This window comes from Carcharhinus amblyrhynchos, chromosome 23 (genome assembly GCF_965287045.1).
Source record: "Carcharhinus amblyrhynchos chromosome 23, sCarAmb.v2.hapA, whole genome shotgun sequence".
Lineage (NCBI taxonomy): Eukaryota > Metazoa > Chordata > Chondrichthyes > Carcharhiniformes > Carcharhinidae > Carcharhinus > Carcharhinus amblyrhynchos.
In genome coordinates, this window is record NC_137346.1 from 3,150,458 (window position 1) to 3,175,802 (window position 25,345).

The 25,345-nt window shown below is 48.7% G+C and overlaps 1 protein-coding gene across 2 annotated transcripts in view; it reads left to right on the forward strand.

Annotated features, from left to right (window-relative positions):
• Nucleotides 1-25,345, forward strand: part of smtnl (smoothelin, like) — a 52,563-nt gene that overhangs the window by 22,701 nt on the left and 4,517 nt on the right. Inside the window, exons 2-6 of one of the 2 annotated variants that reach the window (XM_080211074.1) lie at nt 1,024-1,114; nt 7,328-7,552; nt 12,347-12,422; nt 16,736-16,906; nt 18,844-18,964. In XM_080211074.1, the coding sequence (XP_080067200.1) occupies nt 1,024-1,114; nt 7,328-7,552; nt 12,347-12,422; nt 16,736-16,906; nt 18,844-18,964 (684 nt within the window). The remainder of the gene's footprint in view (nt 1-1,023; nt 1,115-7,327; nt 7,553-12,346; nt 12,423-16,735; nt 16,907-18,843; nt 18,965-25,345) is intronic. The other variant, XM_080211075.1, reaches the window with a different exon arrangement.

Consider the following 25,345-nt stretch of genomic DNA (forward strand, 5'->3'; position numbering starts at 1 on the left):
TGGGATGGATTACGCTACTCCCCGGGACAGATTTCCCTCCTCCCCAGGACAGATTTCCCTACTCCCTGGGACAGATTTCCCTACTTCCCGGGACGGATTTCCCTACTCCCCGGGATGGATTTCCCTACTCCCACAGACAGATTTCCCTACTCCCACAGACAGATTTCCCTACTCCCAGGGACAGGTTTCCCTATTCCCCAGGATGGATTTCCCTTCTCCTAGGGACAGATTTCCCTATTCCCCGGGATGGATTTCCCTTCTTCCAGGGACGGATTTCCCTAATCTCTGGGATGGAATTCCCTACTCCCTGGAATGGATTTCCCTACTTCCCAGGATGGATTTTCCTACTCCCACAGACAGATTTCCCTATTCTCTGGGGTGGATTTCCCTACTCCCCGGGACAGATTTCCCTACTCCGCGGGACAGATTTCCCTACTCCCCGGGACGGATTTCCCTACTCCCCGGGACGGATTTCCCTACTCCCCGGGACAGATTTCCCTACTCCCCGGGACAGATTTCCCTGCTCCCCAGGATGGATTTCCCTACTCCCCGGGATGGATTTCCCTACTTCCCGGGATGGATTTCCCTACTCTCCAGGACAGATTTCCCTATTCCCAGGATGGATTTCCCTACTCACCAGGACAGAATTCCCTACTCCCTGGGATGGATTTCTCTACTCCCGCGACAAATTTCCCTACCACCCAGGATGGGTTTCCTTACTCCCTGGGTCAGATTTCCTTACTCCCCGGGATGGATTTCCCTACTCCCCGGGATGGATTTCCCTACTCCCCGGGATGGATTTCCTTACTCCCCGGGATGGATTTCCCTACTCCCCAGGACGGATTTCTCTACTCCTTGGGATGGATTTCCCTACTCCCCAGGACGGATTTCTCTACTCCTCAGGACAGATTTCCCTACTCCCTGGGTGGATTTCTCTACTTCCTGGCTCCAAATGCTGTGAAGTTTGACTTGCTGGGTTTGTGAAACTTAACCTATTTTCTTGATCTTCTTCCTTTCTTTTAGCCTGATGTACAGACAGCAGAGCAGAACGGGACAGACGCTGGCAAAGTAACCAAACTTAGTGCAGAAATGAACATGCTGCACTCCACTCGAGGTAAGGCAGGCGGTAATCCTCCCCTCAACAGCATTGCTTCCATATGGTCACATGGTCTTCATTATTTTTGGTTTTCTAAGGCAGTGTCCAGTTCTTCACCTCTTCCTACCTCCTCGCCCCCATCCTCCTCCCACCTGCTAGAGGAGCAGTTTCTCAGCTGCTGTCTGAATATCCACTATAAGATTCCTTCCATCTGGACCTCAATCCTGGAGCTTGTTGTGGTTCAGTGTGTAGCCATCATGCCTCAAGTGTCACCAAGCTTTGGGTTTGAGTCCAGCATTCACACTGACTGACATCCCCACGTTGAAGGCTAGGGGCAGGTGCTGCTAACTGGAGTTAGGTGAGAGGTCAGGCATTTCTCATGTGTCAGTGCGGACTCGATGGGCCAAAGGGCCTCTTTCGCACTGTTTGATTCTATGATTCAGGAGCAGTACTAAGGGAATGTTGCACTGTTTGTGGGAAGGTGATGGCCTTGTGGTATTACCACTAGACTATTAATCCAGAAACTCAGCTAATGTTCTGTGGACCTGGGTTCGAATCCCACCACAGCAGCTGGTGGAATTTGAATTCAATAAAAGAAAGAATATCAGGAATTAAGAATTTACTGATGACCATGAAACCATTGTCGATTGTTGTAAAAACGCATCTGGTTCACTAATATCCTTTAGGGAAGGAAATCTACCATCCTTACCAGGTCTGGCCTACATGTGACCCCAGTGCCACAGCAATGTGGTTGACTCTGAACTGCCCTTGGGCAACTCGGGATGGGCAATAAATGCTTGCCAGTGTCTGTAGGTGGATCTCGTCAGTTGAATGCCCGGCCACCTGGAATGGGCATCTATAAGATCAGGAACACGTGGCCCAAAAAAGGCCCAGCACAATCTACATGAAGGCACGACCATGGATGGCTCGGCCACTCCCAGGGTGCATGTCCTCTGCTCATATTGTGTTTGCTGAGTCTGACAACTTCCACAATGCCCAACTAGGCCATCAGACATAGCTCCTGGCCAGTGCTTTCATCCTGCTTTGGTCAGGATGGGCGCTGTATAACTCTTGGACAAGGGGCTATTGTCCCAGGGGTAGTATAACGCCCCCCACAATAGCACCCCATCATCACAAGCTATCTCATCCTTGTGTTGCCAATATGGCTTCATTTGCCCTGCCTTACTGAAGTGCCACCCTGTCAGTATCAAATGGTGCACTGAGAAAGATCTTGACCTTTGATAGCAATGGGTCCCTAACTGTCCACGATTTGATGTGGGTGGCTGAAACAGGCACGGTGTCTATTATTAGGTGAAATTATAGGCCTGTGAGCCTGACGTCAGTGATGGGGAAGCTTTTGGAGAAGATACTGAGGGACAGGATATATGCACATTTGAAGAAAAATGGACGAGTTAGTTACAGGCAGCATGGTTTTGTACAGGGAGGGTCATGCCTCACCAACTTGATTGAGTTTTTTGAGGAGGGGACAAAGATAATTGCGAGGGAAGGATTGTGGATGTAATTTATATGGACTTTAATAAGGTGTTTGACAGACTGGTACCAAAACGAAAATCATGTTGAATTCGGGTTGGGCTGGCTAGATGGATACAGAACTGCTACTGACAAAGTAGCAATGGAAGGGTGTTTTTCAGAATGGAGATCTGTAGCTAATGGTGTTCTGCAGGGATCAGTGCTGGGACCTCTGTTGTTTGTAGTATATATAAATGATCCGGAGGAAAATGTGGGTGGTTTGATTAGTAAGTTTGTGGATGACACGCAGATTGGTGGAGTTGCTGATAGTGCCGGGGATTGTCAGAGGATACAACAGGATACAGATAGATTGGAAACAGAAATAGCAGATGGAATTTAATCCATGATACGGAGATGCCAATGTTGGACTGGGGTGGACACAGTAAGAAGTCTCACAACACCAGGTTGAAGTCTAGCAGATTTATTTGGAATCATGAGCTTCTGGAGCGCTGCTCCACTCACCCGATGAAGGAGCAGTGCTCTGAAAGCTTGTGATTCCAAATGAATGGACTTTAACCTGGTGTTGTGAGACTTCTTACTGAGTTTAATCCAGGCAAATGTGAGGTGATGCATTTTGGAGGATCAAATTTAGGCATGAATTATACCGTAAATGGCAGAACCCTTAGGAACATTAATACACAGAGGGATCTGGGTGTGCAGGTCCACAGTTCCATAAAAGTCGCAACACAGCTGGCCAAGGTGATTAAGGAGTTTTATGGCACGCTTGCCTTCATCAGCTGTGGCATTGAGTACAAGAATTGGCAAATCAATTTGCAGCTATATAAAACCTTGGTTAGAGGGATACAGACCGAGTAAGGGCAGAAGGTTTTTTTTTTAGTTAGGGCATTATGATCAGGACAGGCTTGGAGGGCTGAGGGGCCTGTTCCTGTGCTGTACTTTTTTTTGTTATTATTTCCACTTCATGTCCTCATGTCAGGGGCATGTTCTCCACTACGCTTCCTGAAATCGATGACTATCTCTTTTGCTTTGTAGACATTGAGGGAGAGATTACTGATAGATTCCCTATCTCATTCCTGTACTCTGTCTCGTCATTGTTTGAGATCCGACCCACAACGGTGGTGCCGTCAGAAAGCTTGAAAATCGAGTTGGAGGGGAATTTGGCCACATACTCATAGGAGTATAAGGAATATAACGGGGACTGAGAACACAGCCTTGTGGGGCACCGGTGTTGAGGATGATCGTGGAGGAGGTGTTGTTGCCTATCCTTACGGATTGTGGTCTATGAGTTAGGAAGTTCAGGATCCAGTCACAGAGGGAATTGTCAAGGCCCAGGCCATGACGAGGCCCAGACGAGACACAAATGGTGATTGAGCGTAATGACATTACCGTGTGGGTATTTACTGTAACTACTCTCTGGAGTCTTCTTCCAGTTCCAGTTGTTGGTAAGCATGCCTTAGATCAGGCTGAATATATTTGAGGCTCCTCTGTTAACTTAGCATAGAGGTCCCCTATCCTGGGAATTGGGTAACAATCTAGCTAGGTTCCCCTGTTTACCGTCAGTTTATAGTCCATGCAGATAGAACATAGAACATTACAGCACAGTACAGGCCCTTCGGCCCCCGATGTTGCACCAACCTCTAAAACCAATCTAAAGCCCATCTAACCTACACTATTCCAATATCATCCATATGTTTATCTATTGACCATTTAAATGCCCTTAATGTTGGTGAGTCTACTACTGCTGCAGGCAGGGCATTCCATGCCCTTTCTATCTCTGACATCTGTCCTATATTTATCACCCCTCAATTTAAAGCTATGTTCCCTCGTGCTAGCCAGTTCCATCTGAGGAAAGAGGCTCTCACTGTCCACCCTATCTAATCCTCTGATCATCTTATATGCCTCTATTAAGTCACCTCTTAACCTTCTTCCCTCTAACGAAAACAGCCTCAAGTCCCTCAGCCTTTCCTCATAAGACCTTCCCACCATATCAGGCAACATCCTGGTAAACCTCCTCTGCACCCTTTCCAATGCTTCTACAGCCTTCCTATAATGCAGCGACCAGAACTATACGCAATATTCCAAGTGCAACCACACCAGCTGCAACATGACCTCACGGCTCCGAAATTCAATCCCTCTACCAATAAAAGCTAACACACTGTACGCCTTCTTAACAACCCTATCAACTTGGGTGCCAACTTTTAGGGATCTATGCACATGGACACTGAGATCTCTCTGCTCATTCACACTACCAAGTGACTTACCATTAGCCCAGTACTCTGTATTCCTGTTGCTCCTTCCAAAGTGAATCACTTCACACTTTTCTGCATTAAACTCCATTTGCCACCTCTCAGCCCAGCTCTGCAGCTTATCTATGTCCCTCTGTATCCTGCAACATCCTTCCGCACTGTCCACAACTCCACCGAGTTTAGTGTTATCTGATGGGGATGATGGGTGTGGCCCATTTGGAAAACTGCACAGGCTTGAGGATGCCCAGTCCTCCAGCATTTGACATCCACATTCTGTGTAATGTGTAGGGTACTGGGTGAGCTCAGAGAAATGTAGGTGTTGCCTTTGGATTTAACCTTTTGTTTTGGAGCTTTAACCCCAGATCCCTCCGGAATACCTCCTGATATTTCCATAGAAGCTCTTAGAATCCCCTATCCTGCACATTAAATGTTTCCAGTCAATCCAGTTTTATTTGTTTTACCCAGGCCTGTCCCATGAGACTGGGCCTCTGTCCTTCAATCACCCTGATGGGTAGCTGGGCCGAATGGTTCCTATAGAATACCAACATGGAGATTGCCCTCACATTGCCTCATGTCTCTCTGGTGTCTCTCCAGTGTATGTCACCAGAGTAGCCTCAGAATGGCTCAAGTTTAAGAGCTGCAGGCCCTTCTGGAGATGACTGAATGTTTTATTCTCCTATGGGCAGTGGCCCCAGCACAAGTGTTGACCTCTATCTTTGGGTGATGACCGTTAACCATTAGAACAATCTCAATGGGAATCCCTTGCTGAGTTGGACTTGGTTGAACGTGGAGGCCTTGGGATCCCTCCTTTGCTTCCTCTGCCAGCTTATTCACAGAGGCTGTTTTCATCATTTGCTTTCTTTCTGGAATGTTCTGTGCATCCTGCTTCGCTCCGCACCTAGCTTGCAGATCACCCTTCCTTTCATATCTGAAACAGATAGAATTCTTGCACTGGCACATCTCTTCGCGGGTGGTCTCCCCCAGATTGGGAACATGCCTCACACCCTGGTGCTGAATGTCTCCGTTCAGGCTCTGCTGCCCTCACTCAGGCTGGTCTCAGAGCAGCTATTTCCTGATACAACCTCACTCTGCTCAACTCACACCCGCCTGCCTTGCTCAGTGCACTTGGTCACTTGGGCCATCTCTGCTGCTTTCTCCAATCAAATCTTCGTTTCAGGCAGCAGTTTCGTTGGGGTGTTGGGGTTCTCGATCCCACAAACCAAGCGATCCCTCAACATATCTCCTAATGAAGGCCTGAACACACAGTGCTCAGCCAGCCATCGAAGTATGGCCGAAAGCCGGAGACCAATCCTCCTGGATCGCTAACGGCAAAATAAAATCTATATATTTGCATGATGATGGAAGGTCAGAGGTTATAGTGATCCTTAACTAAATTGACTAACTGGTTGAAGGTTTTGTGTCTGGAGTTCAGGGTGATATCAAACCCCAAACCAGATTGTAAGTCTGTGAGCTGCAGGCTGTGAATGGCATTCTTGCTGCTTCGTCTTGGCCACTATTTCATTTGCCATGAAAAACACGGCAGCCTCTCAACATACAGCCCACAACTCTCAACTCTGGGATCAAATGACTCAATCTTTCCAAAATAGCAGCATCATTAAAACAAAGTCTGTAGCTTTTCTCCTTTGAACTTTGAGTGATCGCTCTCCATCCCCCCCAACTCTGCACTGCTGCTTTCAACAACTAATCTGCTTTATCCTCGTCGCCAGTGTAGCAACTGCAGGCAACTTGATGTGGCAAACCAAATGAAACCTTCCAGCCCCAGGAATGCGCACCCTCACTTCCAATTGGCACAAGTTCATGTTAATTTAATAATTGTATTAAATTTACCCTTAATGCATCTGCTCAAAAAAGAATAACCCCAATTCCTCAGTCTTCCCACAAACTCAGGATTAGTTACAATACGCAAGCTCCAATCAGTGTTTTAGACAAGTTTAGCATAACTTCCTTGTTTTCCTATTCCTCTATTAACAAAAGCCAGGAGCCCATGTGCTTTGTTAACAGCCTTCTCTACCTTTTCTTCCAAACCCTTTCAAACTGTACCATTTATATTGCTCTTCTCATTCTTGCTGCCAGAATGCTTTCCCAATGGGGGTCAGTCTGAGAGTGGGGACTTAGAATTCATAGGAACGCACAGTTTGCACCGACAACAATCCTCATGCAGGCCTTATTCCTACAACTTCACATATTTAACCTGCTAATCTCTCTAACCTACGAATCCCAGAACACCACGGGGCAATTTAGCATGGCCAATTCATCTAACCTTTGGACTTTGGACTGTGGGAGGAAGCCAGAGCACTCGGAGGAAACCCACGCAGACACAGGGAGAATGTGCAAACTCTACACAGACAGTGACCCAAGCTGGGAATCGAACCCGGATCCCTGGTGCTTTGAGGCAGCAGTACTAACCCACTGTGCTATCCTTATTTGCAATGGGACACAATTCCAATAAAATGTGACTTTTCACCCAATGCAGGTAAGGAACTGACAACAGCCCGGCAGACTCCAGCTGTGGCGTTACAGGAACACGAGCCCGCAGCGGTGGGACTCGCTCACCTGCCCATCACCGCGGTTACCAAATCAGGGGAGAAATTCTCTGCGGAAATGTCAACGAGCACAACCTCGCGGTCAGAAAACCTCAACCAGTCGGCTGCGAGCAGGCACCAGACGGAGAGCATCAGTCAAACTGTGCACCAATCCGGTGAGTGCAGCCAGAGACTCAATCATCTCCCAGGCACCTTTCCAGCTTTTGGCCTCAGTTCATAGAATCCCTACAGTGCAGAAGGAGGCCATTCGGCCCATTGAGTCTGCACTGATCACAATCCCATCCTATCCTCATAACCCCATGCATTTACCCTAGCTAGTCCCCCTGACACTAAGGGGCAATTTAGCACAGCTGATCCACCAAACTTGCACATCTTTGGACTGCAGGAGGAAACCGGAGGCAATCCATGCAGACATGGGGAGAACGTGCAGACTCCACGCAGACTGTGACCCAAGCCAGGAATTGAACCCAGTTCCCTGGCGCTGTGAGGTAGCAGTGCTCACCACTGTGCCACCTGATAGAGCACTCACTGCCTGGGGGTAATTCAGGTGGTAAAGAAAGACTGGCTCCTTTCACACTCTCTGGACGTCAAAAACTATCTACAGCCAATGACATACTTTTGAAATGTAGTCACTAATGTCATATGGGAACCATGGCAGCTAATCAATGCACAGTAAGATCCCACATACAGATATAAAATAATGATCAATAATCTGTATTTAGAGATTTTGGATAAAGAATAAATATTGGACGGTTCACCAGCAGAAAACTCCTGCTCTCTCTTTGATGAGGAGATGCCGGTGTTGGACTGGGGTGGGCACAGTAAGAAGTCTAACAACACTAGGTTAAAGTCCAACAGGTTCATTTGGAATCACAAGCTTTCAGAGCACTGCTCCTTCATCAGGTGAGAGTCACCTGGTGAACTTTATCCTGGTGTTGTGAGACTTTTTGCTGCTCCCTCATTGAAGAAATGAAGGATATTTTTTACATTGTCCTAAGAAGCATACAGGGCCACAGTTTAAATTCATCTGAAGACATCACCTCTGACAGTGCGGCACTCCCTCAGCACTGACCCTCTGACAGTGCGGCACTCCCTCAGCACTGACCCTCTGACAGTGCGGCACTCCCTCAGTACTGACCCTCTGACAGTGCGGCACTCCCTCAGCACTGACCCTCTGACAGTGCGGCACTCCCTCAGTACTGACCCTCTGACAGTGTGGCACTCCCTCAGCACTGACCCTCTGACAGTGCAGCACTCCCTCAGCACTGACCCTCTGACAGTGCGGCACTCCCTCAGTACTGAACTAGAAGTGTGTGCTCAAGTTATGGATTGAATCCTTTGGGATTTGTATCGGTGTCAGAGTGAGGCAGTGCTGTCCATAGAGCTAATAAAACAGCTCTTCAGTTTGGATTCTAAACCTTGCTGTAAAGACTGGGTAATGGAGTGGTGTTTCACTGGGAAGATTTATACTGACTGAAATTTGCCACATTCCCAAGAGGAAGGGCCTTGCTGATCCTGCAGGAATCTGTGGGATTGTCATCCCATCATTGTTTCAAACACCGGCAACAGCTGCCAACTTCCATCAGCACGGACACTCGGGACTGACCGTCTCCCCCCTGCTGAAGACTGACCGTCTCCCCCCTGCTGAAGACTGACCGTTTCCCCCCTGCTGAAGACTGACCGTCTCCTCCCTGCTGAAGACTGACCATCTCCCCCCTGCTGAAGACTGACCGTCTCCCCCCTGCTGAAGACTGACCGTCTCCTCCCTGCTGAAGACTGACCATCTCCCCCCTGCTGAAGACTGACCGTCTCCTCCCTGCTGAAGACTGACCATCTCCCCCCTGCTGAAGACTGACCGTCTCCTCCCTGCTGAAGACTGACTGCCTCCACCCCTGCTGAAGACTGACCATCTCCCCCCCGCTGAAGACTGACCGTCTCCTCCCTGCTGAAGACTGACCATCTCCCCCCTGCTGAAGACTGACTGCCTCCACCCCTGCTGAAGACTGACCGTCTCCCCCCCGCTGAAGACTGACCGTCTCCTCCCTGCTGAAGACTGACCGTCTCCCCCCTGCTGAAGACTGACCATCTCCCCCCCTGCTGAAGACTGACCGTCTCCCCCCTGCTGAAGACTGACCGTCTCCCCCTGCTGAAGACTGACCATCTCCCCCCCTGCTGAAGACTGACCGTCTCCCCCCCGCTGAAGACTGACCGTCTGCCCCCCTGCTGAAGACTGACCGTCTCCCCCTTGCTGAAGACTGACCGTCTCCCCCTTGCTGAAGACTGACCGTCTCCCTCCCGCTGAAGACTGACCATCTCCCCCCCCCGCTGAAGACTGACCGTCTTGCAGTTACAAGTGGTGTACCTCAAGGATCTGTTTTGGGGCCACTGCTGTTTGTCATTTTTATAGATGAGGGTGTAGAAGGATGGGTTAGTAAATTTGCTGACGACACCAAAGTCGGAGGAGTTGTAGACAGTGAGGATGGATGTCACAGTTTGCAGAGGGACATAGATAAGCTGCAGAGCTGGGCCGAGAGGCGGCAAATGGAGTTTAATACGGAAAAGTGTGAGGTGATTCACTTTGGTAAGAATAACAGGAGTACAGAATATAGGGCTAATGGAAGGACTCTTAGTAGTGTGGACGAGCAGAGGGACCTCGGGGTACATGTGCATAGCTCCTTGAAAGTTGGCACCCAGGTTGATAAGGTTGTTAAGAAGGCGTATGGTGTGTTAGCTTTTATTGGTAGAAGGATTGAATTTCGGAGCCGTGAGGTTATGTTACAACTGTACAAAACTTTGGTGCGGCCGCACTTGGAGTATTGCGTACAGTTCTGGTCGCCGCATTATAAGGAAGAAATGGAGGCATTGGAAAGAGTGCTGAGGAGGTTTACCAGGATGTTGCCTGGTATGGTGGGAAGGTCTTATGAGGAAAGGCTGAGGGACTTGAGGTTATTTTCATTGGAGAGAAGAAGGTTACGAGGTGACCTGATTGAGGCATACAAGATGATCAAAGGATTGGATAGGGTGGACAGTGAGAGCCTTTTACCTCAGATGGAGATGGCTAACACAAGGGGACATAGCTTTAAATTAAGGGGTGGTAATTATAGGACGGATGTCAGAGATAGGTTCTTTACTCAGAGGGTAGTAAGGTCGTGGAATGCCCTGCCTGCAGCAGTTGTGGACTCGCCAACTTTAAGGGCGTTCAAATGGTCTGTGGATAGGCATATGGATAGCATTGGAATAGTTTAGGTTAGAGGGTCATTAGATTGGTTCCACTGGTCGGCGCAACATCGAGGGCCGAAGGGCCTGCACCGCACTGTAACGTTCTATGTTCTGTGTCTCCCCCCCTGCTGAAGACTGACTGTCTCCCCCCCTGCTGAAGACTGACCGTCTCTCCCCCCTGCTGAAGACTGACTGTCTCCCCCCTCTGCTGAAGACTGACCGTCTCTCCCCCACTCTGCTGAAGACTGACCGTCTCCCCCCCCGCTGAAGACTGACCGTCTCCCCCCGCTGCTGAAGACTGACCGACTCCCCCCCTGCTGAAGACTGACCGTCTCTCCCCCACTCTGCTGAAGACTGACCGACTCCCCCCCTGCTGAAGACTGACCGTCTCTCCCCCACTCTGCTGAAGACTGACCGTCTCCCCCCGCTGCTGAAGACTGACTGTCTCCCCCCCCTGCTGAAGACTGACCGTCTCTCCCCCACTCTGCTGAAGACTGACCGTCTCCCCCCGCTGCTGAAGACTGACCGACTCCCCCCCTGCTGAAGACTGACCGTCTCTCCCCCACTCTGCTGAAGACTGACCGTCTCCCCCCCCTGCTGAAGACTGACCGTCTCTCCCCCACTCTGCTGAAGACTGACCGTCTCCCCCCGCTGCTGAAGACTGACTGCCTCTCCAATGGCATGGCTTCAGTGCAGGGAGCTGGTATTGACAGCTTGCTGACTCGCGTCCGTTAATGAGGAAAGCAGTGTTATTGTTTTGATTCCGGGACACACTGCCTTTGGCTGTGGAGGCCACGGATACTTTTTATTGATTACTGGGATGCCAGCATTTTCCGCCCATCCCCGATTACGCAGGAGAAGGTGGCAGTCATCTGCCTTTTGGAGCACAACCGTGTCTCACACAGCCAGTTCAGACAGTAGTTAGGACTCAGCCACATTGCTGTGGCTCTGGAGTCAAATGTAGGCCAGACTGGGTAAGGACGGCAGATTTCCTTCCCTAAAGGACATTAGTGAACCAGATGGATTTTTCTAACAATCCAGTCAGTTGATAGTCAAGATTACAGAGATGCTTCTAGATTTATTTAATTAATTTTAAATGTGCCAGCTGCTGTCGTGGGATTCAAACTTACGTCCCTGGATTGTTAGTCCAGATTTCTCAATCCTACAATGCAGGAGGCTATTTGGTCCATCGAGTCTGCACTGGCCATAATTCCACCCAGGTCCTATCCCCACAAGTCCTCATGTTTACCTGCTGAATCCCCTGACACTAGGGTTAATTTAGCATGGCCAATCCACCTAACCCCCACATCTTTGAATTGTGGGAGGAAACCGGAGCACTTGGAGGAAACCCACGCAGACACGGGGAGAATGTGCAGACTCCGCATAGAATCGAAAGCCGGGAATCGAACCTGGGTCGCTGGCGCTGTGAGGCAGCAGTGCTAACCACTGTGCCACCGTGCCGGCCAGAATAACCTCAGCTGGGACAGGAATTGAATCCGTGCTGCATCATGAACCAGCTGTCTAACTGAGCTAAACTGACCCCACAGCATATAAAGACTCTGCACTTGCTATCATAGAGATGCAGATGGAATCAGTGATGTTGAATAGGAATGTTGTGCAGAGTAGCTGTAAAGGTCTCTGAAGCTATGAATGGTGGATAAGGAAAGCAGTGTGTTTGTGATTTGTTTCTGTAGAGCCTCATTGCTGCATTTTCTTTGTTTCTTTTTCAGACAAGAATGTCAGTGTCAGTAAGACTGTCTCTTCCATCAGTTACTCAGTGTCCAGTGACGTCCGCCAACCATCCAGGTAGTGACTCAGGGAGATCATTCCAAGCTTTCAAACATGCTCAGTTCTGACCAACTCCACCCCATGCCCTAACTCCTCCTTGTTGCAGAGTCTCCCGGCTGCTCTGCTCTTTGTCAACTCTCGCCTGAAGACTCTCCCAACTCTGGAAACTTGTTCTCATCCAAAACTCTGTCATCCATGTCTTAGCTCACACCAAGCCCCCGCTATCTGTGCTCACGGACCTCACTTGTCTCAGGGTCTGACCATCCCTATAATTCTCATCCTTGTTTCCAAATTCCTCCTTGGCTCCGTCTCTAACCTCCAGCCCCACAACACTCTGAGATCTCTGCAATCCTCTCATTCTGACCTCCTGAACATCCTGGAGTTTAAACATTTCCACCATTGATAGCCATGCCTTCAGCTGCATGAACCTTCAGCTCTGGATTCCCTCCATAAACCTCTCCACATCTCTCTCCTCCTTTAAGATGCTCCTTCAGCTGTCCCATTATCTCCTTTATGTGGTTTGGTGTTAAAAATGTGTTTGCTAAACTTCCTGGGAATGTACATTCAAGGCTCTGTGTAAATGTCAGTAAAGAATTGAAGATCAGAGGGGTTGGGGAAGAGTTTTCGGGTGTGGTTTGAGGGTTTAAGTTATTCCTGGCACCTTCTGGAAGTTCACTTTGAGCTCATAAGCTTCACGACCATAAAAGGCCAACACTGAGGTTACAAAAATACGAAGAGAACGCCACTCATATCTCCACATTTACTGCTCCTTCCTAGAGATGGAGCTTTTCCTACTTGGGGTTGAGTAGAATTTCATAGAGTCCCTATAGTGCAGAAGGAAGCTACTCGGCTCATCAAGTCTGCACCAACCACAATCCCAGCCAGGCCCTACCCCCATAACCCAATTACCTTAGCTAGTCCCCCCTGACACTAAAGGTCAATTTAGCATGGTCAATGCACCTAATCTGCACACCCTTGGACTGTGGGAGGAAGCTAGAGCATCTGGAGGAAACCCATGCAGACACGGGGAGAACGTGCAAACTCCACACAGACAGTGACCCAAGCTGGGAATCAAACTTGGGTCCCTGATGCTGTGAGGCAGTAGTGCTAACCACTGTGCTACCGTGCCACCCCGATTTGAAGGCTACTTTCTTACAGTGAGTCATAGGGCAGGACTGAATGGCCTCACTTGAGCAAGATTGAAAGTTTCTGCCCGAGGTCAATGGACATTTCCGTTGTCTGCCTCTTGCCTGCTCCAATTCCATGCAGGTGAGGCATTAGAATTCCAGTGACAGAGTCACAGAAGTCCACAGCACAGTAAAAGGCCCTTTGGCCCATCACGTTTACACTGGTCAAAGACAAACCACCCCAACTATTTTAATCCCATTTTCCAGCACTTATCCCATAGCCCTGTCTGCCTTGACACTGCAAGTGAATATCTAAATACTTCTCAAATACAATGAGGGTCTCTGCCTCCTCCACCCTTTCAGGTAGTGAGTTCCAGACTCCCACCACCCTCTGGGTGAGAAGGGTTTTCCTCATATCTCCTCTAAGCCTCCTGCCCCTTACTTTCAATCTCGAGTTGGCAACTTGACTCTACGAGAGAGAGCTGGGATTTTCTGAACTCCCACGTGGCACCTCATCAACTTTTATTAACCTGATCCCAAATCTGTCTGAAACATGAAAACCACTCACACTTCACTGCCCGGCCACTAACAGGATTAAGATAATCGCAACAAGAACTGAAGATGAAGGTTAGGAACAGGTCAGCAATGTGGGTGATTAGAAGATGAAAAACTCAATGATAAACTGCTGTTAAATCAGAATAAAAGCAAAATACCGCAAATGCTGGAAATCTGAAGTAGGAACTGGAAATGCTGGAAAATATCAGCAGGTCTCAACAGCATCTGTGGAGGGATGGAAGCAGAGTTCAAGTCTCAAGATTCATACGTATATCTGAATTAGGAACAGGAGTAGACCACTCGGCCCCTCGAGCCTGCTCCACCATTCAATAATGGCTGATTGGTTTGTAACTTCAACGCCACATTCCACATTTGGACAAAGGGTCGTCTGGACCTGAAACGTCAACTCTTTTCTCTCCTTACAGATGCTGCCAGACCTGCTGAGATTTTCCAGCGTTTTCTCTTTTAGTTTCAGATTCCAGCATGCGCAGTAATTTGCTTTTATCCACATTTCTGCTGACCACCCCCCCAATAATCTTTCATTCCTTTATTAATCAAGAATCTAAGCAGCTCCACCTTAAAATACTCAAGGATCTGCTTCCACTGCCTTTTGAGGAAGAGAGCTCCTATTTCTTATGTTCTTATGTTCTTATGTTTAACGGCTCTGAGCGAACCTCTGTCTAACATGAGCGACCTCTTATTTTTAAACACCGGTCCCTAGTTCTAGATTCTCCCACAAGCAGAAACATCCTTTCCAAATCCATTCTGGTAAACCTTCTCTGAACTGTTTATCTCATATTTACATCCTTCCTTAAATAAGACCACCTACCTAACCTTTTGTGATTCATGCACTAGAACACCCTCTAATCCTCAGAGCTCTGCCTCCTCTCACCACGTGGATAGCAAACCTTTTTTATTCTTCCTGCCAAACTGTTTGACATTTGCTGACATTATGCCCCATTTGCCAGATTTTTGCCCACTGCCTTAACCTATCCATGTCCCTTTGTAGCCTCCTCATGTCCTCTTCACAATTTACTTCCCTACCAATCTTCGTGTTGTCAGCAAACTTAGTGACCATCCCTTCAGACCCTCCATCCCAACCATTTGTAGAATTTGGAAAAAGTGGATGTCCCAGCCCTGATCCCTGTGGAATCTGTCACACTCTGCCAACCAGAAAAAGACCCATTTATGCCTACTCTGTTTCCTGTTAGCTAGCCAATCTGCAATCCATGCCAATGTGCTACACCCTACAACATCAGCTTTTATTTTCCACAATAATCTTACATGTGGTATCTTATGGAGTGTCTTCTGGAAATCTAAGTACAGTACATCCACCAATTCCCATTTATCCACAGCACATGTGACTCTTCAAAGAACTCCAATAAATTGTTAAATGTGATTCCCCTTTCACAAAATCATGTTGACTCTGCCTAATTACCTTGAATGTACTGAGGTGCTTCCTAAAACATCTTTAGTAATGGTTTCTAACGTTTCCCTCTGACAGATGTTAGGCTGACTATAATTTCCTGCTTTCTCTCTCACTCCCTATTTGAATAAGAGTTATATTTGTTGTTTTCCAATCGAATGGAACCCTTCCCAAATCTTGAGAATTTTGGAAAATTAAAACCAGTGCATCAATATCTCATTGGCCACCTCTTTTGAGATCTCACGGTGAAGTCCGGGGATTTGTCAGCCCACAGACCCAACAATTTGCTCAGTACCACTTCCCTGGTGATTAATTTACCCGAGTTCCACCCTTCCACTTCCTGATTGAAACTTTAACTCTGTTTCCTCCCTCTACAGATGCTCCCAGACCCCGTGAGCTTTTCCAGCATTTTCTGTTTTTATTTCTGTTACGCTACAATCCACAAACACTTCTAAAAGTTTCACATTATTATTTGAAAAAGAAGAACGTGAAAGGGTGCGGGAAGAGAGGGGAAGAGTGGGATTTGACTAGCTGGGATATTTAATTTGCTACGGATCTGGATTAAGGCTGGCAGATTTCCTTCCCTATAAGACATTAATGAACTGGATAGGTTTTTACAAAGGTTTCATGGTCAGTGTTAGACTTTCAATTCCAAATACTTATTGAATTCAATCACCATCTGGCACAGTGGGATTTGAACCTGGGTCTCCGAGCATTACTCTGGATTTCTGCTCTGGTGACAATACCACAATGGTAGTGACTCTCCCTGGAGCTGTTTTCTTTGGAGAAGATTAAGGAGATTTGATTGGGGTGTTTAAAAATCTCGAGGGGTCTGGGCAGAATGGATAGGGAGAAACTGTTCCCATTGGTAGAAGGATTGAGAACCAGAGGACAGAGATTTGAAGTCACTGGCAAAAGAACCAATAGTGACAGGAGGAATAGTTTCCATGCAGCGAATGGTTAGGATTTGCAGTGCACTGTCTGGGAGTGTAGTGTAGGGAAATTTAATCATGGTTTTCAAAGGGAATTAGATAATTTAAGGGAATAAAAATTGAGGACTCCAGGGCAGGGATGGGCGAGAGGGACTAACTGGGTTGCTCTTGCAGTGAGAGAGTAAGAGCTAGATGGGCAGAAAAGTCTCCTTCAGTTCTGAAACCATTCTATCACTGCACCCCCATGTTGGAATATCTGCTCTGTTTACTTGTAACCCTGTTTCTTCGCAGTGTACTCAATCTTTATCCAGATCCAGCCACCAAATCCCAATCCCCTCCTCCAACCCTGCCCCGACAGGGTGAGAAGCGTCCACTGCTGATGAGGTCACAGACACTGCCCCGGACCTCTGGACCCCAATCCAGGAAGGCTCTCTTCGAAAAGTTTGAACAGGAAGGCACAAGGTAAGACTGAACCCAGGAGTCCTGCATCTTACAGACTGCAGAAAGTCAAGGATCGCCCACACTTGTAGCACAGACCAAAATCCAGGCTGTCACACACACTGTCAGTGCTGAGGGAGCGCCGCACTGTCAGAGGGTCAGCACTGAGGGAGTGCCGCACTGTCAGAGGGTCAGTACTGAGGGAGTGCCGCACTGTCAGAGGGTCAGTACTGAGGGAGTGCCGCACTGTCAGAGGGTCAGTACTGAGGGAGTGCCGCACTGTCAGAGGGTCAGTACTGAGGGAGTGCCGCACTGTCAGAGGGTCAGTACTGAGGGAGTGCCGCACTGTCAGAGGGTCAGTGCTGAGGGAGCCCCGCACTGTCAGAGGGTCAGTGCTGAGGGAGCGCCGCACTGTCAGAGGGTCAGTACTGAGGGAGTGCCGCACTGTCAGAGGGTCAGTACTGAGGGAGTGCCGCACTGTCAGAGGGTCAGTGCTGAGGGAGTGCCGCACTGTCAGAGGGTCAGTGCTGAGGGAGCGCCACACTGTCAGAGGGTCAGTGCTGAGGGAGTGCCGCGTTGTCAGAGGGTCAGTGCTGAGGGAGTGCCGCGTTGTCAGAGGGTCAGTGCTGAGGGAGTGCCGCGTTGTCAGAGGGTCAGTACTGAGGGAGTGCCGCACTGTCAGAGGGTCAGTACTGAGGGTGTGTTGCACTGTCATTGGGAAAATGCTAAGGGAGTGCTGCACTGTTGGACGAGATCCTAAAACAAGACTCTGCCTGCCCTCTCAGATAAACATGGTCACTGCTGGGTAAAGAACAGGATGGGATGAAGATCTGTCCAGTGTTCTGGGGCCAATATCTCTCCCTCAACCAACACTAAAGAGTTATTATCTGACCGTATGATGTTGCAGTAAGTGGGATCTTGCTGTGTACAACCTAGCTGTTTCCTGCAATGCTAATAGTGATTGTACCTCAACAGTACATCACTGGCTGGAAGGTGCTCTGAGACATCCTGTGGTTACAAAAAGCACTGCCAAAATACAGTTATTTCTGGCTTGCAGTGAAGATACTCTCTTGCGTTCCCCTCCCTTTCCTCCTGCTGTGTTGTGAAATCTCACTTTGATGCAGTCCCATTGGTTTCCCTACGCATTCACTCATTCTCCAACAATGAGATAGGTAGGGTGCGTTTCTGGAATATTCCATCAGTGAGGGTTCACTGCTGTGTCCAGTCCTGACCCAATGACCCTAACCATGAACTTTCATGGCACTGACCAATGAATAAGTCTCAGGAGATGCATCCATGGCTGAATTTCTGTGACCCATGGACTGAGGCCAAGTGTAGTGTCTTAGCTTGGTACACTGACAGGAAATGGATTCTGGGGCTTGTATGGGCTGGGGTGATACATTAACCCACTGAACCAGACCGGCATCTTAAGTAAAGTTTATTAGTCACAAGTAAGGCTTACATTAACACTATAATGAAGTTACTGTGAAATTCTCCTAATTGCCACAGTCTGGCACCTGTTCGGGTCAATGAACCACGTCTTTCAGACTGTGGCAGGAAACTGGAGAACCCGGATGAAACCCATACAAACTCCACACAGACAGTGACTCGAGGCTGGAATCAAACCCGGATCCCTGGCGCTGTAAGGCAGCAGTGCTAACCACTGTGCTACCATGCTGGCTCTTAGAAATCTACCACTTAGAAACAAATTTAAACCAAGTAGGACATAATACATGGAAAGGAAAAATGTTTCAGGCCATGGGGTAACAGCAGGGGGAAAATGAGACTAATTGAAGAACTTTCACGTCATCAGCCCAGGCAATGACAGGCTGAATGGCCTCCTGTGAGTATATCTATCCAATTCATTAAAGTGTTTATTCTGAGTGTGCCTGGGATGAGTGTGGCTTGTAGTCTAAGCCCAGAACAGGTCTGTTTTACACTGCCGTTACCCATTCTTTCAGGGGAAAGGCTGGTGCTCCAAAGGGAAAGCTCCAAAGATCCCAAAGCTTTGGCGTGGCCAGTGCAAGTAGCATCAAACAGATCCTTCTGGAGTGGTGTCGCTCCAAGACAATAGGATACAAGGTAAGCAAAGGGTTAATGCTTATTGATTTACCCAGAGACAGAGAGAGCGCAGCTGGCAAAAGGTGGTGATTAGAACTAACTTCACTGATGTACAGACCAAGATCCATTGGTCAACGGAAGATTGGAAAACGGCTAATGTTACGCCGTTGTTTAAGAAGGGTGCCAGGCAAAAGGCGGGGAATTATAGGCCGGTTAGTTTAACGTCTGTGGTAGGTAAAATGTTAGAATCCATCATTAAGCAGGAAATTGCGAGGCATCTTGAAGGGAATTGCTTGATAGGGCGGACGCAACACGGTTTCATTAAAGGGAAGTCGTGTCTGACAAATTTACTGGAGTTCTATGAGGATGTGTCTAGGGCAGTGGATAGAGGAGAGCCGGTGGATGTGGTCTTTCTGGATTTTCAGAAGGCGTTTGACAAGGTACCTCACAAGAGGTTATTGCAGAAGGTCAGGGGACATGGAGTTGGGGGTAGGGTGTTAGCGTGGATAGAGGATTGGTTGTCAAATAGGAGGCAGAGAGTGGGGGTCAATGGGTGCTATTCGGATTGGCGGATGGTGACTAGTGGGGTGCCCCAGGGGTCGGTGCTGGGGCCTCAGCTATTTACCATTTATATAGATGATCTGGAGGAGGGAACCGAGTGCAGGGTGTCGAAATTTGCTGATGACACCAAGATTGGGGGAACGGCAAATTGTGCGGAGGGTGTGGAGAGTCTGCAGAAGGATCTAGATAGGCTGGGCGAATGGGCCAGGAAATGGCAAATGGAATTTAATGTTGGCAAGTGTGAGGTGGTACACTTTGGTAGGAAGAATGGTAGGAAGGACTATTACTTACGTGGCGAAAAACTGCAGCAGGCAACGGTGCAGAGGGACCTCGGGGTCCTTGTGCATGAATCGCAAAAACCCAGCTTGCAGGTGCAGCAGGTGGTCAGGAAGGCGAATGGGATGCTGGCCTTCATAGCGAGGGGGATTGAATATAAAAGTAGGGAGGTCTTGCTGCAGCTGTATAGGGCATTGGTGAGGCCGCAGCTGGAGTACTGTGTGCAGTTTTGGGCGCCGCACCTGCGCAAGGATATTTTGGCCCTGGAGGGAGTGCAGAGGAGGTTTACTAGGCTGATACCGGAGTTGAGGGGATTGAGCTATGAGGAGAGGCTGAATAAACTAGGCTTGTACTCGTTAGAGTTTAGAAGAATGAGGGGAGATCTCATTGAGACGTATAAGATGATGAATGGGATGGATAGGATAGAGGTGGAGAGACTCTTCCCGCTCAAAAAAGACAGTAGGACTAGGGGGCACAGCCTCAAGATAAAGGGGAGGCGGTTTAGAACGGAGTTGAGGAGGAACTCCTTCACTCAAAGGGTGGTGAATCTCTGGAATTCTCTGCCCGTTGAAGTGGTGGAGGCTGCCTCGCTAAATATTTTTAAGAAGCGGGTTGATGGGTTTTTGATAAGAGAAGGGATTAAGGGTTATGGGGAGAGGGCGGGAAAGTGGAACTGAGCCACGACAGATCAGCCATGATCTTATTGAATGGCGGGGCAGGCTCGAAGGGCTAGATGGCCTACTCCTGCTCCTATTTCTTATGTTCTTATGTTCTTATGTTTAATTAACTAGTCACTATCAGAATGGAGGAACTCAATGGGTTAAATTAGGAAGCAAGATTATATAAGCTAGTTGCACGCCTTGGAAATTAGAAGGTTCAGACTGAATGGCCTCCTGCTGTTCCTGTGTAACAGGCTTGAGAGGCTGAATGGACTCCTATTCCTATATTCAGTTAGGACGTGGGATTTCATCATAACATAGAAACACAGAACAGTACAGCACAGTGCAGACCCTTCGGCCCTCAATGTTGTGCCGTGTTATGTCCAAACCCAAGGTCAAGCTATCCCACTCCCTATAATTCTGGTGTGCTCCATGTGCCTATCCAATAACCGCTTGAAAGTTCTTAAAAGCGTCCAACTCCACTATCACAGCAAGCAGTGTGTTCCACATCCCAACCACTCTCTGAGTAGAGAATCTACCTCGGACATCCCTCCTATATCTCCCACCATGAACCTTATAGTTATACCCCCTAGTAACAGCTACATCCGCCCGAGGAAATAGTCTCTGAACGTCCACTCTATCTATCCCCCTCTTATCTTATAAACCTCTATTAAGTCGCCTCTCATCCTCCTCTACTCTAAAGAGAATAGCCCCAGCTCCCTCAACCTTTCTTCATAAGACCTACCCTCCAAACCAGGCAGCATCCTGGTAAATCTCCTCTGCACTCTCTCCAATGCTTCTACATCCATATTACAGTGAGGTGACCAGAACTGCGCACAAATCTGCATAACAGGTTTGAGGTTCTTGCTTCCACTCTGGAAGAGGACGAGGCAGGTGAGGTTGGTGAGCAAACTGCACACGGTACAGTGATGCAGCAGGACATAGGCAAAGAGAAGGGGAAAAGGAACGTAGTAGTGATTGGGGATAGTGGGGTGAAGGGTATTGACACTGTCCTTTGTCACAATGACAAAGTGCACAGAAGGGTGTGTTGTCTGCCTGGTGCTCGGGTACAGGATGTCGCAGCTGGGCTGCAGAGGAATCTGGAGTGGGAGGGTGAGAACCCAGTTGTGGTGGTACATGTGGGTGCCAGCGACGTAGGCAAAGTGCGGACTGAGGATCTGGGGAGGGAGTATGAGAAGCTGGGAATGGAATTAAAAAGTAGAACCGACAAGGTGGTCTTCTCTGGGCTACTGCCTGAACCGAGTGCAGACGGGCGTAGGGTTGACAGGATAAAGGAAGTGAATGGGTGGCTCAGAGATTGGTGTGGGAGGAATGGGTTCGAATTTATGGGGCATTGGCACCAGTATTGGGGTAGGTGGGACTTGTTCGGGCGGGATGGGGTTGGTCTGAATCGTGCTGGGACCAGAGTGCTGGCGAATCGAGTAAAGAGGACTGTAGACAGGGCTTTAAACTAATTAGGGGGGGGGAGGGTGCGAGGGTAGGTGATGTTAGGAGGTCTACAGTTAAGGATAGGGTACAGGTAAGGGAAGAGGCTGAGGATGTCCCAAGTGGTGGCGTTACGGCAAATAGGGTCCAGAAGAAGGCTGGGATGAAAGCGCTTTATCTGAATGCACGAAGCATTCGGAATAAAGTGGATGAGCTGGTGGCGCAGATCGACACAAATGGATACGATCTGGTGGCCATTACAGAGACGTGGCTGCAAGGTGACAGGGACTGGGAGATGAATGTACAGGGCTATCAAGTGTTTAGGAAGGATAGGCAGGAGGAAAGAGGGGGTGGCGTAGCTCTGCTGATTAAGGACAGCATCAAGGTGGTAGCAAGGGATGATATCGGAGCCAAAGAGCAGAAAGTGGAATCGTTGTGGGTGGAGATTAGGAACAGCAAAGGGAGGAAGACGCTGGTGGGTGTCGTCTATAGGCCCCCGAATAATGATCTGGAGGTGGGGCGGGCTGTTAACGCGCAAATAAGTGCGGCGTGCAGGAATGGGACGGCAGTAGTTATGGGGGATTTCAATCTGCATATTGATTGGTCGACCCATGTTGGACGAGGTGGGCTCGAGGAGGAGTTCTTGGAATGCTGCCGGGATAGTTTCCTGGAACAGTGTGTGTTGGAGCCGACGAGGGAGCGAGCTATCTTGGATCTGGTGCTATGTAATGAGGCGGGTAGAATTAGGGACCTTGAGGTGAAGGATCCTCTTGGAGAGAGTGATCATTGTATGGTGGAGTTTCTGTTGCAGATGGAGGAGGAGAAAGTGGGTTCCCGGACACGCGTCCTTTGTTTGAATAGAGGGGAGTATGGTAGGATGAGAGAAGAATTGGCGAATGTGGACTGGGGGAGCGCGTTGGAAGGTAGGTCTGCTGAGGAGCAGTGGAGGATCTTTAAGGAGATCTTTCTTGGTGCTCAGCAGAAATTTATTCCGATGGTTAAAAAGGACAGTAGGAAGAGAGGTAATAAGCCGTGGATAACGAAGGAGGTGAAGGAAAGTGTTAAATTAAAAGCGGAGGAATTTAGAGTAGCTAAGAGCAGTGGGCGAGAAGAGGATTGGGAGAGGTTTAAATGTCAACAAAGATTGACAAAAAAGTTGATAAAGGAGGGTAGAAGAAGCTATGAAGCTGGGCTAGCGCTTAATATAAAAAAGGATAGCAAGAGTTTTTATAAATATATAAAAAGGAAGAGGCTGGCTAGGGTGAACGTTGGTCCCTTAGCGGATGAGAAAGGGGACCTAGTGGTAGGGGATGGGGATATGGCTAAGGTCTTGAATAACTTTTTTGTTTCTGTCTTCACGGAGGAGGACGTGAATAATTTGCCGGGTGTTAGCGATGGAAAGGTGGTAGGACTGGAGGGTCTTAATGACATTACTGTTACTAGAGAGGTGGTGCGCAACAGACTGGAGGGGCTGATTGTGGACAAGTCCCCAGGACCGGATGGAATGCATCCGAGGGTTCTGAAAGAAATGGCGGAGGTGATAGTGGATGCCTTGGTGGTTATTTTCCAGACGTCGCTGGATTCCGGGGAAGTGCCGGAGGATTGGAAGACGGCTAATGTTACGCCGTTGTTTAAGAAGGGTGCCAGGCAAAAGGCGGGGAATTACAGGCCGGTTAGTTTAACGTCTGTGGTAGGTAAAATGTTAGAATCCGTCATTAAGGAGGAAATTGCGAGGCATCTTGAAGGGAATTGCTTGATAGGGCAGACGCAACACGGTTTCATTAAAGGGAAGTCGTGTCTGACAAATTTACTGGAGTTCTATGAGGATGTGTCTAGGGCGGTGGATAGAGGAGAGCCGGTGGATGTGGTCTTTCTGGATTTTCAGAAGGCGTTTGATAAGGTACCTCACAAGAGGTTACTGCAGAAGGTCAGAGGACATGGAGTTGGGGGTAGGGTGTTAGCGTGGATAGAGGATTGGTTGTCAAATAGGAGGCAGAGAGTGGGGGTCAATGGGTGCTATTCGGATTGGCGGTTGGTGACTAGTGGGGTGCCCCAGGGGTCGGTGCTGGGGCCTCAGCTATTTACCATTTATATAGATGATCTGGAGGAGGGAACCGAGTGTAGGGTGTCGAAATTTGCTGATGACACCAAGATTGGGGGAAAGGCAAATTGTGCGGAGGGTGTGGAGAGTCTGCAGAAGGATCTAGATAGGCTGGGCGAATGGGCCAGGAAATGGCAAATGGAATTTAATGTTGGCAAGTGTGAGGTGGTCCACTTTGGTAGGAAGAATGGTAGGAAGGACTATTACTTACGTGGCGAAAAACTGCAGCAGGCGACGGTGCAGAGGGACCTCGGGGTCCTTGTGCATGAGTCGCAAAAACCCAGCCTGCAGGTGCAGCAGGTGGTCAGGAAGGCGAATGGGATGCTGGCCTTCATAGCGAGGGGGATTGAATATAAAAGTAGGGAGGTCTTGCTGCAGCTGTATAGGGCATTGGTGAGGCCGCAGCTGGAGTACTGTGTGCAGTTTTGGGCGCCGCACCTGCGCAAGGATATTTTGGCCTTGGAGGGAGTGCAGAGGAGGTTTACTAGGCTGATACCGGAGTTGAGGGGGTTGAGCTATGAGGAGAGGCTGAATAAACTAGGCTTGTACTCGTTAGAGTTTAGAAGAATGAGGGGAGATCTCATTGAGACGTATAAGATGATGAATGGGATGGATAGGATAGAGGTGGAAAGACTCTTCCCGCTCAAAAAAGACAGTAGGACTAGGGGGCACAGCCTCAAGATAAAGGGGGGGCGGTTCAGAACGGAGTTGAGGAGGAACTTCTTCACTCAAAGGGTGGTGAATCTCTGGAATTCTCTGCCCGTTGAAGTGGTGGAGGCTGCCTCGCTAAATATTTTTAAGAAGCGGGTTGATGGGTTTTTGATAAGAGAAGGGATTAAGGGTTATGGGGAGAGGGCGGGAAAGTGGAACTGAGCCACGACAGATCAGCCATGATCTTATTGAATGGCGGGGCAGGCTCGAAGGGCCAGATGGCCTACTCCTGCTCCTATTTCTTATGTTCTTAATATTCCAAATGTGGTCTCAACAAGATCCTGTATAGTTATAGCATAACCCCACAGCTCTTAACTCAAGCCTCCTGTTAATAAACGCTAACAGCCTTCTTCATGGCTCTATCCACTTGAGTGGCAACCTTCAGACATCTATGGATATGAACCCCAAGATCTCTCTGTTTCTCCACATTTCTCTGAACCTTGAGGTTGGTCCTGTAATCCTCATTCAAGTTTGTCCTACCAAAATGAATCATCTCGCACTTATCAAGATTAAACTCCATCTGCCACTTTTCTGCCCAGCTCTGCATCCTATCAATGTCTCTTTGTAGCGTACAAGAGCCCTCCACCTCATCCACTACTCCACCAATCTTGGTGTCATCAGCACATTTACTAACCCACCCTTCAGCCC